The sequence below is a fragment of the Cryptomeria japonica genome, chromosome 10 (assembly GCF_030272615.1).
Source record: "Cryptomeria japonica chromosome 10, Sugi_1.0, whole genome shotgun sequence".
Classification (NCBI taxonomy): Eukaryota; Viridiplantae; Streptophyta; class Pinopsida; order Cupressales; family Cupressaceae; genus Cryptomeria; species Cryptomeria japonica.
Genome location: NC_081414.1, coordinates 372,482,474 through 372,500,082, shown reverse-complemented (window position 1 = coordinate 372,500,082; position 17,609 = coordinate 372,482,474). Strand labels below are relative to the sequence as shown.

Sequence of the window (17,609 nt, the reverse complement as noted above, 5' to 3'; positions counted from 1 at the left end):
GTTGAGATCTGGAAAATATTTCCATATCCTTTATTTTAGGCATATTAGTGCCTATAAATTTGTAGCCTTCTCTTCACGAAGGCATATTGGAATAATGAAATTTTGCAGCTTGTTTGCAGAGAATATTGTCTCATTGGTAGAATTAAATCTCTGTTTTGCTGGTCATTTTCTTGTTTATTCCATATCAGTTGGTATCAGAGCATTCTCTAGTCTTTGGGTTTGAATTTGTCATTCCAAATCCATTTTATCAAAACAAAAATTCAGTTTAGAATCTCTCAACAAAAGGAGAAGATTTTTGAAGCTTTTGCACTCATTTGAGAAGAATTATCCATCCAAAAGCGACTGGAGAAGTTTGTTTGAAAAAGTAAGCACTTTACTTTCAGCTTTTTGTGTTTTTTTGCTTTGAAAGCCGTGCTGTTCTTTCATTCACAGATTTTTACACAAAAATTATTTTGAAAAATGATTTTCTGGGTGGATAAGAGCTTGTTCTTAGCTTTCCGGAACATTTTACGGTTCTGAATTTCATTAAGAAACGAGAAAGTTATTGCAGTTTTAAGATTGCTGCTGTAGCTGCTAAATTCACATGCTAGGGCAGTTTGTTGGTGGTTTTGAGTATCAAAACGTGGTTTTGCTCATTTTTCATGGTTTTTCTTTGGAAAATAAAGAATTTATATTCTTTATTTAATTAAAATTGTGCATAGTTCTCCCAAATGATTAAAAAAGTGAATATTTCAAAGTTTGTTGGGAGAGTATTAATTTGTAGATTGTGATTTACTTGTAATTTTAATTTCGAAGTTTGCCAAATTATGTTTGGAGGAGTCCCAAGCATCCCTCTAAAGAGGTTCCACTTCAAGCTCTAAAGGATTTCTTGATTTGTTTTTGTCAAACCCAAGACTAGTAGAGTGTTGAATCTCGTTGTTGGTCCATTGTTTTTGTTGGGAGGTGTAAAACATATCACTGGCTTTAACTTGCAATAATATGGCCGCTAATTTGGTTGAGCGAGTTGTTGAACTTGCCAATGTGATAACCACATTGACTGATAAAGTCAATGATATAGCAATTCAACAGCTTCCTATTCCTGAAAGTCACCTACCTTCAGCCAAATGTGAAGTCAAAATCTATGATGGATCTCAAGATCCTGATGTGCTCCAAACTTGGATCCTTGACATGGAGACATGGTTTGCCTATAATGAGACTGTCGATGTTGATAAGGTTCCTTTTGCCAAATTGAAGCTCTCTGATGTCGCTAAGGTTTTGGTCACTGAGTGGCAATATGCTCAAGACCCTATCACCACATGTAATCAACTTGTCACGGCCTTAAAGGATACATTCTATCCTTCAAACTATGAGTAGGAATTCCACATCAAAAGGCTTTGCTTGCGAAAAGGGCGACAAATGTCAGTCCAAGATTATATCTATCAGTTCAATCGACTAAGAATACTCCTCCGAGTGCAAGAACCAGCTGGTGCTCTAATTCTCAAGTTCAAGAGTGGTTTACAATAACATTTGTTTAGGGAGTTGAAATATACTACCCTAGAAACACTTGATGTTGCATTCAACCAAGCACAATTGGCAGAAGAAAGCTTGCCGCCCAATCTCGTGTATCTCAGCCTTCATTTTCTGCAGGTCCTTCAAAAGCTTCGAGTTCTCGGCCACAACAAAAAATTTCCAAAGATAAAAGTTCTTCTCCTTCCTCTTCTTTTCAGTCTCCTCCTTCTGATACTAAGAAACCTAAGTTTTGTACTTATTGTAAAAAGAAGGGACATGAAAAGTCCAAATGCTTTAAGTTGAAGAAGAAGAATCTAATTGTACAGTCTCATGATGAGGAAAGGAAAAATATTCCCATCAAGACTTCTGGTGATGATAGGAATTGTGATGAGTTAAAAGGTAGACTCAATAAGATCACCTTAATGAACTATCATTCTAGCTCAGGGGGACGTGACAATTTGTTTGTAACCCGTGCTCACCTGACACATGATTTTTCTGTGGATCGTATCATCGATAATGGCTCGCAAAAAAATTTGATTGTGAAGTCCATTGTCGAAAAACTTCATTTGCTGATGGATCCACATCCTCATCCATATTCACTTGGATGGAAGGATAGTGATTCGTCCTCACATATCACACACACATGCACCGTGTCTTTTGCTTTTGGTCCCAAATTCATTGATAAGGTCACTTGTGATGTGAACAACATGGACTGTTGTGGTTTGTTGTTAAGTAAGCCCTATCAGTATGATAGGAAAGCTCACTATGATGCCTATAATAACACGTATACACTGCAACAAAATCATAAGACATACCAAATAAAATGTACTAAGAGCACTAACAATCTAGTACTTAGTTGCAAACAGGCAAGAAAAGCTATCAATCAAGCAAAAGAGCTTGCCTTAATTTTCATAAGGCCACAATCTGACAATTCTAAGGAAACTTTCATTATGTCTAAGCCACATGCTAGTTTGGAAAAATTGTTGCAAGAATATTCACGTGTTTCAGGAGCCTAAGACACTTCCCCCAAAACAAGCAATCAATCACTCTATTGATATTGTCCCTGTTGCGTCTCTTCCTAATGCCCCATTGTATCGACAATCAATTCTTCAAAGTCATGAGATAAAAAGACAAATTCAAGATTTATTGTCTAGAGGTTTCATTAAACCAAGTACATCCCCTTGCGCTTCACCAAATTGGTGCTCAAGAAAGATGGTACTTGGCGTCTTTGTATTGATTTTTAGGCATTAAATAAGATCACCATAAAAAACCGATATCCACTTCCCCTCATTGATGACCTTTTGGATCAGCTTCAAGGTGCCAAATTCTTCTCTAAGATTGATCTGAAAAGTGGGTATCATCAAGTCAAAGGACACATGGAAGACAGCTTTCAAGACCAAAAAGGGTCTTTTTGAGTGGCTTGTGATGCCATTTGGCCTCACCAATACTCCTGCCACATTCATGCGATTGATGCATGAGGTTTTTTGTGATTGTTTGGATAAATTTGTTATCATCTACTTAGATGATATTCTTGTCTTTTCTAACACTTGGAAAGTTCATCTTCAGCATTTAGAACATGTTCTTCGCACTCTTCAGCGGAACGGTTTGTATGCCAACTTTTCCAAGTGTTCTTTTGGTCAGACATCCATTTTCTATCTTGGGTATGTCATTGATGCACGTGGTATTCAAGTAGATCCTGCAAAAGTGGAAGTTCTTCAAAAGTGGCCTACTCCTTCAAATCTTACTAAATTGAGGAGTTTTCTTGGTCTTGCCAACTTCTACCGCAAGTATATTCTACACTACTCAAACATTGCATCACCTTTGCACCAATTGACAAAGACCAATGTTGCATTCAAGTGGACAAAAATTCACTCTCATGCTTTCAACACCTTGAAAAAGAAATTGTGTTCAACACCTGTTCTTGTTCTACCAGATCTCTCACAACCTTTTGAGATTGAGACAGATGCTTCCCAGTATGCACTTGGAGCTGCGCTAAAGCAAAATGGACACCCTGTGGCTTATCATTCAAAAACCTTTTCTACTGCCAAAAGGAACTACTCCACATATGATAAGGAATTATATGCATTCATCCAAGCCATCAAATATTAGAGGCATTACCTTTTGGGAAAAGAAACAGTTGTTCACACTAATCACTTGCCTCTACAATTTCTTCAATCTTAGAATAAAATTGAAGAGGCAAGGCATATGAAGTGGACTTCATATTTACAACAATTTCACTTGGTCATCAAGTATAAGAAGGGGAGCACCAACAATGTTGCAGATTGTTTGAGTCGGCCTCCTACAGCACATGCTTTAACTATAGTGACCACTTCTCATTTGGGATTTCAGACATGGTCTTCTCAATATGCTTAGGATCCTGATTTTGGTGTCACCTACACAAGTCTTCAGAACCCTTCAACTTCCAATTTAACAACTTTTCAAGATTTTCATATCAAGGAAGGGTTACTCTACAAGTTGGAAAAAAATTGTGTTCCTCGAGATCATCGATCTTCACTTCTCAAGGAGGCACATTCTACTCTTTATGGTGGTCATTTTGGCAAACAAAAAACACTTCATCATTTGCAGCGATTCTTCTATTGGCCTCATATGGAGCAGGATGTTCTACATTTCCTCAAGAGATGTGCAATTTGTTGCCGCTCCAAACCAACCAACAGAAAAATGGGCTTGAGTATTCCTTTACTATTCCTTCTCGTCCTTGGGAGAGCATTTCCATGGATTTGGTTAGTGGCTTTCCATTAACTGTTCGTCATCGTGATTGTGTTTTTGTGGTTGTTGATCGATTCAACAAGATGGCTAAGTTCATTCCATGCCGCAAGACAAGTTCTGCACATGACTTAGCCCCTCTTATTTGACTCTGTTTGGAGATCTTTTGGTTTACCAACTAGCATTATTTATGATTGTGACTCACGTTTTGTGGGTCATTTCTAGCGATCTTTGTGGAAGATTTTGGGAGTTTCCCTTAACTTCTCCACTGCTTTTCATCCTCAGTCAAACGGTCAAACTGAAGTTGTGAATCGAACTCTTATACAGAGTTTGAGGATTTATCACCATAGCTCTCCCGCCAAGTGGGATTTGAGCCTAACCCACATAGAGCATGCATACAACTGAGCAATTCACTCATCTACAGGTCACTCACCTTTTGAGGTATGTCTTGGTTTTCAGTCTTTGGCTCCGTATGAGTTGCCCTTATCCTTGCCATCTCCAGCCACAATGCATATTCAGAAAGAGCAAGATAAGGCCCAAGTCTTCATTCTACATTTGCAAAATCTTCAATCCAAAGTAGTTCAAATTCTTCAAAAGACTCAAGAAAAGCAAAAACAACTTATGGATTGTCATCGTGTCCCTCATACTTTTCAAGTTGGGGATAAAGTTTGGCTATACTTGGACAAACGTCATTCCCAAGAGAAAGCACGTAGCAAGGTCAAGCCACTTCGTTATGGGCCTTACACTATTCTTCAAAAGGTGTCCAAGAATGCTTTCTGACTTGATCTTCCAGCTCAGTTGGGTATCCATGATGTTGTCAATGTTTATCTTCTCAAGTATTACTATGAGTCAACACTTGAGACTGAGTCTCCTGTCAACCATCCTGCAGATGTTGTTCCTAATTTTCAGCTTCCGCTTGATTCTTATAAGAGTTTTTGATACAAAGACTCCTCAGACACGACATGGTTCCACCACTTCCTACCTTGTTGCAAAGCAAGGTCAGCTACTGCATCAAGCTCGTTGGATCTCTCACCATCAACTCTCTCAAGAGTTTCCTTCTCTTTTGCGAGCATTGGAGTCCAATGCCAATATTGTTGGGAGGAATGATGAGGATTCATAGGGTATGCATAGGATATATATAAGTTATTAGCTTAGTAGTATTTTTATTAGTTTTAATCCTATGTAAATGTCAAAGATTAAGTTAAAAGTGAAAAGTAATATGTTAGTTCCTAGCTGTTAGGAAGTTAGCAAATATTAGTAAATTGTTAATTTATTTGTTATTTGGTTCGTATTGTCCATCAGACATCTCACGTTGAGATATGGAATAACAAAATATATATGTTTTATTTTCCATCTCATGGTGAGATCTGGAAAATATTTCCATATCCTTTATTTTAGGCATATTAGTGCCTATAAATTTGTAGCCTTCTCTTCATGAAGGCATATTGGAATAATGAAATTTTGCAGCTTGTCTGCAGAGAATATTGTCTTTGCTTAGAATTTGTTCTCTGACTACAGAGACTTTTGTCTCATTGGTAGAATTAAATCTCTTTTTTGCTAGTCATTTTCTTGTTTATTCCATATCAATCCGCCTACAATGCAGAAAGACACCTTTGATTTTTAATCTTCATAAACCCAATAAGGGACTCTACAAATCACCTTCAGTCTTGGGAAAAAACTGACCTTGAAAAATAAAGCAACCTTTATGACCCTACTTCATGTAAAGTCATATCCTAGAAAAAGAAACATTTTTCCCTCTATTTTTTTCACCAAGGAAACCTTATAACAAAAGAACATCCTCCAAAATAAGGAAGAAATCTTCAATAGGAGTACTCCAATATAAAAACTGTATATGATAAGGATTGTTGAGTATCAAACAAAGGTTTAGGGTGTTGGAGAGAATTTTTCTTCTTCTTCAAAATACATCAGGCCAAAACTGGGCAGTGTTGTGCAAATTCTTAGATGCCAATAGGGCAAGGAAGATGTCCCCAATTTGAGTTCTCAAATTCAAGGTGACTTTACATATGACTCTCTAATAGAAAATATTTAAACAGTGGTCTATGAAGATTTTGTACAAATACCACCATAGACGTCTGTTCAAAATTGTCCTCAGTTCAATTTCTGATAGAGATCAAATTCAATTGTTACTGAAAGCCCCAAAAGACAATTTACAGTTTTTTGGTCTGCCATACGGAGTACATGATTTGTTTACTTAATGTATGCTTCTTCACTTCATAAAAATGCTTGGGGATTGATGAGGAGACATTTATATAGAGATACAAAGCTTTGTTACCAACAAGGCATTTGAAGATGCAAACTAGGTTATTATAGAGCTCAAAGACAAAAGTTATTCAAAAGATTCCAAAGAGAAATAGAATTGAGTCATCTAAATGGGCAGTGTGATTTTGTTACTCTATCTACGCTTCTTCACTTCAAGAGCAGATTGATGAGGGAATGGTATATATAGGGATGCAAAGCATCACTTCCCATAGACATATGAAGCTGCAAACTTGAGAAACTTGTAACTCAGATCAAAGTTGAAAAACTTGGACTCAGCAATAACTCGGCTGGCCCAAAAAAATCAAAAACTCAAGACTCAGCAAAAACTAGGAAAATAATCAGCAATAGCTCAGCAAATTTATCTAAAATTAAAAAATATATGTTTTTTAAATATTCTGAAAAAACATGTATATTATTGAATTTATGGAGCATATTACTGATTTCCTTTGTATATATAACAAAATTAAATTTCAATACACATCTTATATAAAAAAAACAAGTTCAAAGCATCTGAACTTCAAGTTTTGATATCAATAAAAATTCAAATACACCATTACTATCAAATATTAATGAAATTTTAAAAATATCACTCAAACCAAAGAATAAACTCACATACATCATTAGTTATAATCAAAATGTGACCCATTTCTGTTAGTATAATTTCTGTCTTGTGGTAGGAGTAATAAGCACGTTTCATTTTGTCTTACTTGGAGTAATGATGAAGTATGATATCTTCCTTGTGGTAGGAGTAATAAGCACATTTCAATTTGTCTTACTTGGAATAAAATAGGAAATCAGCATATGCCATGGGTCACAAGTGAAGAAAATGGTCAAGTAAATAAACACTAACAGTATGGACAATAGAAACAGATCCACGATTTCTATACTGTAACCCATCAACCAAAGCCTCAGCACACACAGCAAGCTGTCAAGCAACCCATCAACCAAAAAAGCACTCATGAAATTTGACAACAAGGCCATGAAGGTCGTTTTTAAAATGTCAGTAGAGTTTTTACCCAAAGTCACAAATTTCAGTGGTTTTCTCTGCAAGTTTGGAGCATTTTAAGTTCAACTTGTGCCATTTTTTTTCACATTACTGGGCCCCAAGTAATAGTGTGAGTTACTCACCGCTCAAATTGACTCAAAATTACTCGTATGGAAAGTAATTGCAGGTTTTTCAACTATGACTCAGATAATGAAGTATGACAGCAAGGATGCATTGCATCCAAAATAGAATGGTGATAGCAAAGTCATAAGACCAAATGCACACAGAAAAAAGATTTTTAAAAAAGTTTCTAGTTACAGAGATGAAGAGTCATAGATGCAACACACGACAGTTTTGATCAATAACATGGGAATCATAGTAGATGAAGCTTCCATCTAGACTGCACCTCTCCCTAGCAGTTGAGGGATCCTATGATCAAGTGAGCAATAGAAAGTTGATTATTGAGAACAAAATTGATGAAAACAAGCTCCAATGAACAATCTATTTCCATCCAAAGGATTCAAAACTCTTGATTTTCCCGTTCAAGATTTTGCAGCAGTGTTTCCTCGGATTGGGGACTTCTAGCTGTGCCTCATTCCTATTCCAAAATAGATATGGATCCATGACATAGGGAACAGAGGCAAAGGATGTAAAAGCTTTGAGGGAAAGAGACTAGGTTATGGTACATGAGTGTGTTGTTTTCTATGATGATGTGACATATGGTTATTTAATAACTGTGGATGCAATCTCAGCTAGAGTTTCCATATAGCAGAGTCCACTAGGTTGAAATACCCAAAAACCTTAAAAGGCAATATGACATGGTTATCATAGTAAGTAAGTTACTGACCTTTGTGCTACAACCCTTGTTGTTATTGTTAACTTGAGATCCTGCCATGAACTAAATCTGCTAATAGCGAGTTAGCTGACATATTAATTAGTGATCCTGATTAGTAGTAGAATGTTGATAACAAGCATTACTAAGCGTGTATCTGATCGATTTGATGATGGTCACACACTATGATCCTCGCCGCAAGGATTTTTGCATGAATTCCAAACACATATTTATTTCCTTTTAAATCTGGGTGGATTGTGACAATCATGCCAGCAATACATGCATATGCATATGTATTCTTCTTTTCAGTCTCCACCATGGGCATTGCTCGTACAAGGATGGCAGTCGATAACAGAGACTCCGCTTTTTTCATTCTCACAGTAACTTAGCACATAAAACCTGGGATAGTTAACAAAAAACTTTATTTTCTCACAATAAATTGATATAAAATGCTATCACATTCCCATCATACCAAGGAACTGGTTTACAAGTAGTCCTTTTTATACCATATTTGAAAGATTCTTGTTCTACCCATTTTCTGTATCCTTGAGACAAAAGAAAAAAAGAAAAAATTGTAAGGACCTTATTGATTATGTATTCTGATAATGTGCAAGAAATTGTCTAATAGGAACATTCTTGGCTTAAATTGACCACTTAAGTAGGTTTGATGGAGGGTATAAGATATAATATGTGTAGGGTATTTTTAAGCCATTAAAGTTGGAGCTTATGAGAATTGATGTCACGAAACATTTACCGGTCATATAGATGAGCTGCTTCTTCTTGTGATCCCACTGTTCCCAAATGAATTTGTTTCTTTTCAACCTTAATTGCTGCTTGCCATTTCATGTTTTTGAAATAAACACCTCGCATCAAACATGGCTCCTGATTATCAAACTGCTTCCTCCTTTGACGTTTTCTCCGTTTCATTTCATGTCCTGCAGCATGAAAATAACTCTCAAAAGGTTTGCTATAAATTCTGTGAAAGAAGTGATTTCTCAATATACCCATGAACGTTTGCAATACTAAGTCACTTTGTTTTTGTTAGGTTTGAGGCATGAATAGCCACATATGATATTAACCAATAAGAAATCATGGAAATCGGCATTTTATTTCTCCTCCAAGAGCCAGAAATGTATTTGATTCATATGCTGGGGTTGATGCCTGTCTTTCCAAGTTATTTGTCACTAAAAGCTTGGAATGTAATAAATACTAAATCTGTGTTTACCAGATAAATACTTACTGAATGAAAAATTCATCAAATTTAAAATTTAATATTGGGACAAAGTGTTTGTGTGATCTACAAACACAGCAGTTTACTTTTGAGAAGGTTGAATGGATACAAGGACCTCAAGAATGCAATTTGAACCAATTAAATTTTGCTAGTAGACTGATTTCTGAAAGCTATCAAATCTAATGCCAGAAAGAAGCATCTACAAGATGGCTCATTTTCTATCATAGATACAATTACTGAACAATGCCATAAATGCTCCAGTAGAAATGATTATAATTCAATAAGAGCCATATGATAATTTTTTTGATTATTCTAAAGCATTTAACCATATGTGCTGTGAACGCTAAACAAAAATTTACTGACCTGAACTTTGTAATTTATGTTCCTTTGATGAGCTGCATCCAGATACATTTGATGATCCAAGGCTTGGCTCCAGAACCTACCCGTCGGATCAATGATTAAATTAGTGATGAACTATAGCTTTCCATTTGAGATGTCTCAACTACAACAAGCATTGTACATATTTAATTAAGGCTATTAATGTATTTATGTACAAAGAAAGGAAAGTTTCTTCCCAACTTAAATGTTTCTAGTTATAATCACAAAAATAGAAGCCAAAATACAAGTACATAATAGAAGAAACATTAGCCCCAACAAAGCAATTCAATTTCAATTAAAAATCTAAAAACATCGAACAGAACAGAATTTGATGTGTAAACTTCAAATTTTTTTTCTTTATTACTAACTTTTGCTAAGAATGGCCAAAATGAAAAATCATCTTCAGGATTCTGAAAAGTTGCACAAGTACTCCGAAAATTTTTCAACCAATGGTTTCATCTTCTTATATTATTGCTCAATCTTCCCTAAAGTGCAATTAGCAGTGCATAAATGATGACAAACTAGTTTCTATGTAGCCAATTTGATTGGTTTTGAATAAATAATGACATCTCAGTGCAGACACATTAATGTTGGCAGTTCAATATGAATGCATTCAGAATCTTGATTCAAGCAAGTGTTCTAATCCACCTGCAAAAACAAAAATGCAAACTGAAAATGGCACAGATCCAGACAGGTTTTGAGTACAGTTTTTAAATATTACCTGTTTCTGCCGACTGAAATCAAATGAAAACATTGACTGTGTAGTTGCAGAATGAGGTTTAGGATTCTCATTGGAATGTTCTGCCACTTCACCATTTTCATTCAACCTCACAACTTGCACTAGGTATGCATTTGTCCCTGAAAAGTAACCAGGAAATTTTTTTCTCAGATAGTTTGTATCAAAACAAATGCCACTCTAATGAGCTTGTAAGTGATACCTTTCTCATGTCAATTTCATTTGAATAAAAACAATGTCAGCAAGAAAGTAGTGATTATGTAACTGTTGCACAAAATAAATTACAAATATCTGACTGAAACTACATGATAAAGGTAATTATGGTGGTGTACAGCCAAGGCCCACAATGGTGACAAAATCTCCTCACAATAAAATATTTCCAGATTCAGATGTAATAAGATATGTCAACCAACAAAGCACGACAAGAATGGAAAACTAACATCTTGACATATATAAATGTAGTAAATCCTATGATCATATTTCCACATTTCTTTAGTTCTTTTCACTGTGCATATTTTAATTTTGCCACTGTCTGTTTTTTGATGCACTATGTTATTTGTCAAAGCTACATGAATATATTTTATTTTACCTTTGTAGAGATTGCCTTATCTTTATTAACAAAAAAAAACGAAATTAAGAACTTGGAATTATGTACATGACTAAAGAAATAATATTTCCAAATTTTTAATTTCCCTTGTATGCAAAATGCTTGCAGATTTGATTTCTCTCTTCTTGCAATATGTGATTTCGAGTCTAGAAGGCAGTTATGTTATGCGGTTCACACTCTTGCAACAACATTTACATTGAAGCTATAAGTACCTGGTGATAAACCCAAAAGTTTGCGCCGCCGAATGCTCACCATAGCTAATTTGTTAATTTCCCTGACAATCAAATAAATATTTTAGTAATACTGCACTTTTTTAGTCCCCGTTCAGAAGGAAAATTCTAGAAATTCAATGATTTAAAACATTCCACTAGTTTCTTCTTTGATAACATAGTTGCCATAACTTAACTCTCAAGCAAAACCAATTTCACTAATGCAAACTGTATATTGGTAGTTTTCAGTACATAGACACTACACTTTATTCATTTTCTATGTTAAATTACAGTTACAACGGTCTATCAAAAACTAAAAGCATTGAAACAAGCAGCAGACATATCAACAAAAAGGCTTCCTTAATTTTAATTCTTAGTTTGTTTCTGTTATTTTTCCTAATTCATCGATTGCTATAGAAATGTGATTCATGTAGAAATTCATTTCACTTTCTAGCATTAAATATAATACATCAAGTGTCATAAGGTAGTATATGTTTCCAACAAATGAAGTGTGATCTAGTGGTTTGCTCAGTTTCCAAATGTCAATTTGCAAACAGTGTGGACATGTCCAAATTCAGAGAAACTTGTACACATAATATAGCCCTTGGACCATGAACAGACCTTCTTGACATAAGTGTAAACAAGGCTTATTTCTTTATTGTCCTATAGCCTTCATGCGATCACCTTTCTTGTGGAGAGGAGGAATTTTATCTTCTTCAGTTGAAGCAATAGTAGAATGCATCTTACAAGAATTTAGAATGCATAGCTTGGGGTGTGCCAATGTTCTCTCTCTCAACCTCAACTTTCAAATTTTTACAATTTACCCCTAAAGAAACTTGGAATACACTGGAATTATATTAGTCATTCCATTATCATTTAGTGACAATTTGCTTTAAGGCTCTACATTTGTTTTGATGAGAATTTTACAAGACAATGATAAAGGGCTTAGAGATCACAAATCAAGGTGGTGGTTGCTTGGAAGGAGGTTAAAAGGGAGATTTCTACAAATATGAGATCTCAGGGCTTAGATTCCTTTCCTCCTGATTTGTTTCAACCATGGGTTCTAAAGAAGGCGAAACATGGAACTTGTTTACCAGGAGAGGTAATATCACTCCCTTATAGATTTTTAACAGTATGGCATGGCCTGTTCCATCTTTTAGCCTTTTAGATTTAATTTGACTGATTAGTACATAAAGGAGTTATTTATGTAGTTTTTATCAGTTGACAACTATACCTATGGTAAAAGTTTGTCCACGAGAAGAAATAGAAACTGAGTACTATAAGTCCAAGTTTATGCTTGGCATCAACATTTTGCACACACAAAGAAAAAGATACCGACCTTGCAATGTAAGCCTTGAAGAAGTTTCCGCCAGCTGGGAAAACCAGCCACTGGCTTCGCAAAAATCAATGGTCATGTTTTCAAAAGCAAAACAAAAGACTCCCAACTATGAAATAAAGTAGGACTCACTAACCAGGTTACTTGCGATGCAAACGGGAAAACAATTTAATAATTTATAGAAAAGGTGCCTATTTATTCATCTAAAACGCCCCCAATGTGAAACCCCCATTCGACAGTTCACCTGCGAAACACTAATTCAACCAACTCCCAATAATGTTAATGCGGTGGCAGTGGTGCCAACAGAGGGTTTCAAAAAAATTCACTTAAGTTAAGCCGTCAACAAGGCCAACCCAGATTTCAAATGACAAAAATCCTAAGGTTCAATAAAACTATCCTCGTTTAACATGTGGATTGTAAACGAGCACACAATCCGTGACTCAAGCTCCCCAATATGAGCGTGCCATCTTGATTCTATGGTGGCATACCCATGCCAGCAGAAGCCTTCCTAAATTAACTCAAGTCTTTTCCTGAGCGCCGTCATGTGACCGTGGCAGAACACCTGAATTGAAGTAAGCACTCTTATCCAAGTGAGCATTACAAGCATTACGACAGCCAACACAGATTTGGGATACAAATGTCGCGTTTTATGTAACAAATTCAGTCATTCAAAAGCATACAAGCCCGACTCACAATTGGCACCGACCCCCACGGACGTGAACATAACTAGATTAGAGCAAACAAACAGGACGCCCTGATGCAAGCAACCAAACCAAACTACTTCCAATTAAGGAACCAGCAGAGCTGATAATGCTCAAAGTTGACCAAATTTCAGCACAAGCAATCACAGTTCCGCCAACTTTGGCATAAATGCGCCAAATAAGGGGGCTAATTTAAAGTAAAGTACCTACCTTCACCTGCGCGTCCTCTTCTCTCCCCGACTAACTCTGACACCGAAAATACCGCTAACATAGAGGAACTCGATCCAAATAAAGCCGCGGCAGCTCCATTAATCCACACAAGTCCCCGGATCGAAACCCGCAGAGGACCTTTTCAGCCTTTCCGACACTCAGCGTAGGGTGGCGAGGGTTCACCAACAGAGAAAGAAAGCGCGAGAGAGACAAGAAAGGAGAAGGAAGCAAACAAATAGGCAATAAAAATGACTTGTAAAAGAAGCTGGAAATATAAAACAAAATCCCCTCTCATGTGAAAGCTCTTGCCTCTTCCTGCCTGCTTGTGTGCTTCTCTTCTTCTACCACCTTTTTTAATATCTTCTTCTTCATGTGCTCTTCTTTCTGCCTCTTCTGCTGTCTATCTATATCTGCCCGTCTAACTTGGGGGTGGATAGATAGATAGATAGATGACTACTTACGTTAATTCTTTCCAAATTAATTAACCCAGAAGATTAGCACTAAATATGGCGGGTGTTACGAGGCGAATGGGCATGCCTGCATGAATGACCATGTGATGATGGATCATCGATCGGAATATTTTGACCAATCACAGCCTAGATAATGTGTGTTTTCAACGCGGAATTTTTTGATGATTTAATGTGTATGTAGGAGGAGTTGACCGTGACTTGTTCTTCCCTTGTTTCTTTGTTTTTTCTCATTTTTAACTGTGGGTTATTTCTGGTTTTTATTTTTACTTTTGTCCCTTTTTCCCACGAGGAAGGGAATTCATTTAGGGTTTTGGTATACGTAGGAATTACTCGTTACTTCATCTAACAAAAGTTGGTGCTTCTTATTTTCCACCCCAAAAGGACGTGACGGCGGATGTAAATTTTTTTCTTCCGTGACTTTTATCGGCTGTCAATTTTTTGGGGACGGGGGAAGGTTTTTATATTAAATCGAGGTTGTTTTTGTTGTATTATTATTATTTTTTTGGTTGATTTAGAGGGAGGAGTCAACAAGGCAGTCTAGCAACCCAAACTTCTCCCCAAACTTCTCTAGATGAAGGACCAGGTCGTCAAATAAATTTGAGGGAGAATTAATTTTGATATCTATATGGGATGAACCCAAAGCCCTTAACCAACTACACCAACAGTTGTAGTGTGAGTTTACGTTGATACGTTGAGCCCCCTCTATAACCTCTCGAGGCAAAGGACGAGGTCCAAACCGAACACTCATCAAATAAATTTGAGGGAGAGAATTGATCATCAGACCTACATGGGACCAACCCAAAGCCCTTAACCAACTACGCCAACTGTCGTAATATGAGTTTACGTTGATATTTCTTAGGTTGAAGATGTGGGATTGAGAGGTATGTATTTTATGAAAGTCGTTCTAGATCTAATTGCAACAACTTCATCCTCACATCCTGTATATTGCACTTTGTGAAGATTATTTTTGTATTATTTTTTTTTGGGTTGATCGAGAGGAATTAGCTCTTTGATAAGATGAGTCTTCTCTATAACCTCTCAAGATGAAGGATTGGGCCTAAACCAACCACTTGTTAGGTAAATTGATTTTGAGAGAGAATTGGTCTCGAGATCTACATGGATCAAACCCAAAGCCCTTAACCAACTACGTCAGTCACTGTAGTATGAGTTTACATTGATATTTTTTAGGTTGAGGATGTAGGATTGGGGGGTATGTATTATATTAAAGTCATTCTAGATCTGATTGCAACAACCTCATGCTCCCATCTTGTATATTGCACCTTGTGGAGATTTGGAACTAAAGAAAATTGTAGACATGTGATTTCCATGGTCCATTATATTAGCATGCATTTTTTATGGATTTGATTGTTTGCTTTTTTATCCTCTAGAAAAAATGCATGCTCACATTTAAGAGTATAGCATCATCTTTGCCAATTACACTCAACCGATTAAATTACAACTCTTTAAATTGCAATTGATGTTAAAAAAAAATCATTGGTGACATTTTATTTTCATTTATGCTTATCAATTCTTTTTTTTGTGGGGGAGGGGGGTTTATATTAAAATTAGATTGTTTTCCTAATTTGTTTGTATTAGCAATTTTTTAATCTTTTGTATTGCCCCTTTTAAAGAGTTGACATTAAAGGACATCGCAGACATATAATTTTCATAGTTTATGATATTAGCATGTATGTTTCTCGATTTGATTATGGTAATTTGTTTGTATTAGTATTATGAGTTTAGACTCACATTTTTTTGGTAGAAGATTTAAGATTGAGGGGTATGTTATATATTAAAATCATTATAGTCATGATCACAACCTCATCCTCTCATCTTTTATGTTGTACCACTAAAGATTTGAAATCAAACAACATACCATTATCCTCGCTAGTTATATTAAACCATTTAAAATACAACTCATTAAAAAAAATGATAATTATTTTTTAAAAACTACACAATTTTAAATCATATTCATTTTATAAATAGAAATAAACAAATAACCATGCTACGACTTATTTTAATTGTTTTGTGTGTATGTAATATGTGCTTAGATTATATGAAATTTTATTTTTTATTTTTAAATGATTTTTGAGGAGTTTGATATAGCTAATTCAAAAGTCTCAAATAATAAAATTAAAAACAAGATTGTTGCCTAATAGAATTAGAATAATAGTAGGGGAAAGTCAACAATGATAACATTTTAAACATAAAATGCAAGGTGAAGTTGATGTAATAATAACATTTCAAATATAAAATATTTATTTATGAAAAAAATGTGTAATGGTTAAATACAACAACAATAAGAGTATGTATATCAAGAGTATGTATATCAACATGTAGAGTTAGTTGAGTTGTTATCTTGTTGCTTGTATATTTTGACTTTTATGCACAAGTAATTGGCTCTATATATTTTGGCTTTTATGTACAAGTAATTTGGTTTTTATGTACAAAGTTAAATGAAACTAAGAGAGGTCACATGTACACTTGATGATATGATTTGTCTTCTTGAAAAGTCTTTGAGCGTGTTGTACCATCTCAAGCCACTCTTGAATGTTCTTTACTTATTGGGATAGTTGTGTATATGAGCTTTGAGAGTGCCTTATAAAAGGTACAAAAGATTTGTCATCAAGAGATAAACATAAGAATAAAGATGTAGCACAATTACTTCTAGATGATAAAACTGTATGTAGAAACAATATTTTTTAAATAAGAAAAATAATAGTTTATTTACAAGTTTCTAAAGTAATATTTTTTAAATATTTAATCCAAGTAGGATCTTCTTTAGAACAACCTTTTATCAAAGGTGTCAAATATGTGGTTAAATGTCAAGGTTTATATAAATTGAGCAAAATAATAGTATCAAAGTAACTTACAATAATGAAGTTTCTAGATAATAAATTTTATTGAACCTTGTTTTTAAGTGACATTATCACATCCCTTAGTTAATGGGTTGGGATTTCTTAGATTGTTTTAAATCATTCAAAAAATTTAATTTTTTTGTAACAATGTTTTTTAGTTAAAACATGACAAAAACATAAATGGCTATCAAATTTAAACCCTTTTATGATTATTATCTTTATTGGATTATTGGTGAAAGATATACCCATGGGAATGATTAAAGAATTCTTACAATTTAAGTTTTTATGAAATATTTTGAAATAAAAAATTATTTAAATATATAGATTAATTAAATAAGAAAATTATTTTGGCCACTAAACCTTAATTTTTCATCTAAACAAATTATTTTGATCATAAACAATTGAACAAAAAGATTAGTTGAACTTCACTTTTATCTAGAATGGAACCTTGGTGGAGTCTTTGTGGGAAAGTATCTTTGACAAATAAGTAGTGATAAAATTTGACAAGGTAATGTTTTTTTTATATGAAAATAGTTCAAAAACATATACATCATACTATTTGGT

At 35.0% G+C, this 17,609-nt stretch overlaps 1 protein-coding gene across 4 annotated transcripts in view; it reads right to left on the bottom strand.

The window, feature by feature from the left end:
* Positions 1-14,169, bottom strand: part of LOC131077484 (ethylene-responsive transcription factor-like protein At4g13040) — a 52,745-nt gene extending 38,576 nt beyond the window's left edge. The window contains exons 1-5 of one of the 4 annotated variants that reach the window (XM_058014975.2): positions 14,027-14,169; positions 11,474-11,535; positions 10,640-10,776; positions 9,904-9,979; positions 9,064-9,244 (exon numbers count right to left, since the gene is read on the bottom strand). In XM_058014975.2, the coding sequence (XP_057870958.1) occupies positions 9,064-9,244; positions 9,904-9,979; positions 10,640-10,776; positions 11,474-11,516 (437 nt within the window). In that variant the 5' untranslated portion in view covers positions 11,517-11,535; positions 14,027-14,169. Of the gene's footprint in view, positions 1-9,063; positions 9,245-9,903; positions 9,980-10,639; positions 10,777-11,473; positions 11,536-12,809; positions 12,932-13,717 lie in introns of those variants that run through there. The other 3 variants (XM_058014974.2, XM_058014977.2, XM_058014976.2) reach the window with 3 other exon arrangements.
* Positions 14,170-17,609: the final 3,440 nt, after the last annotated feature.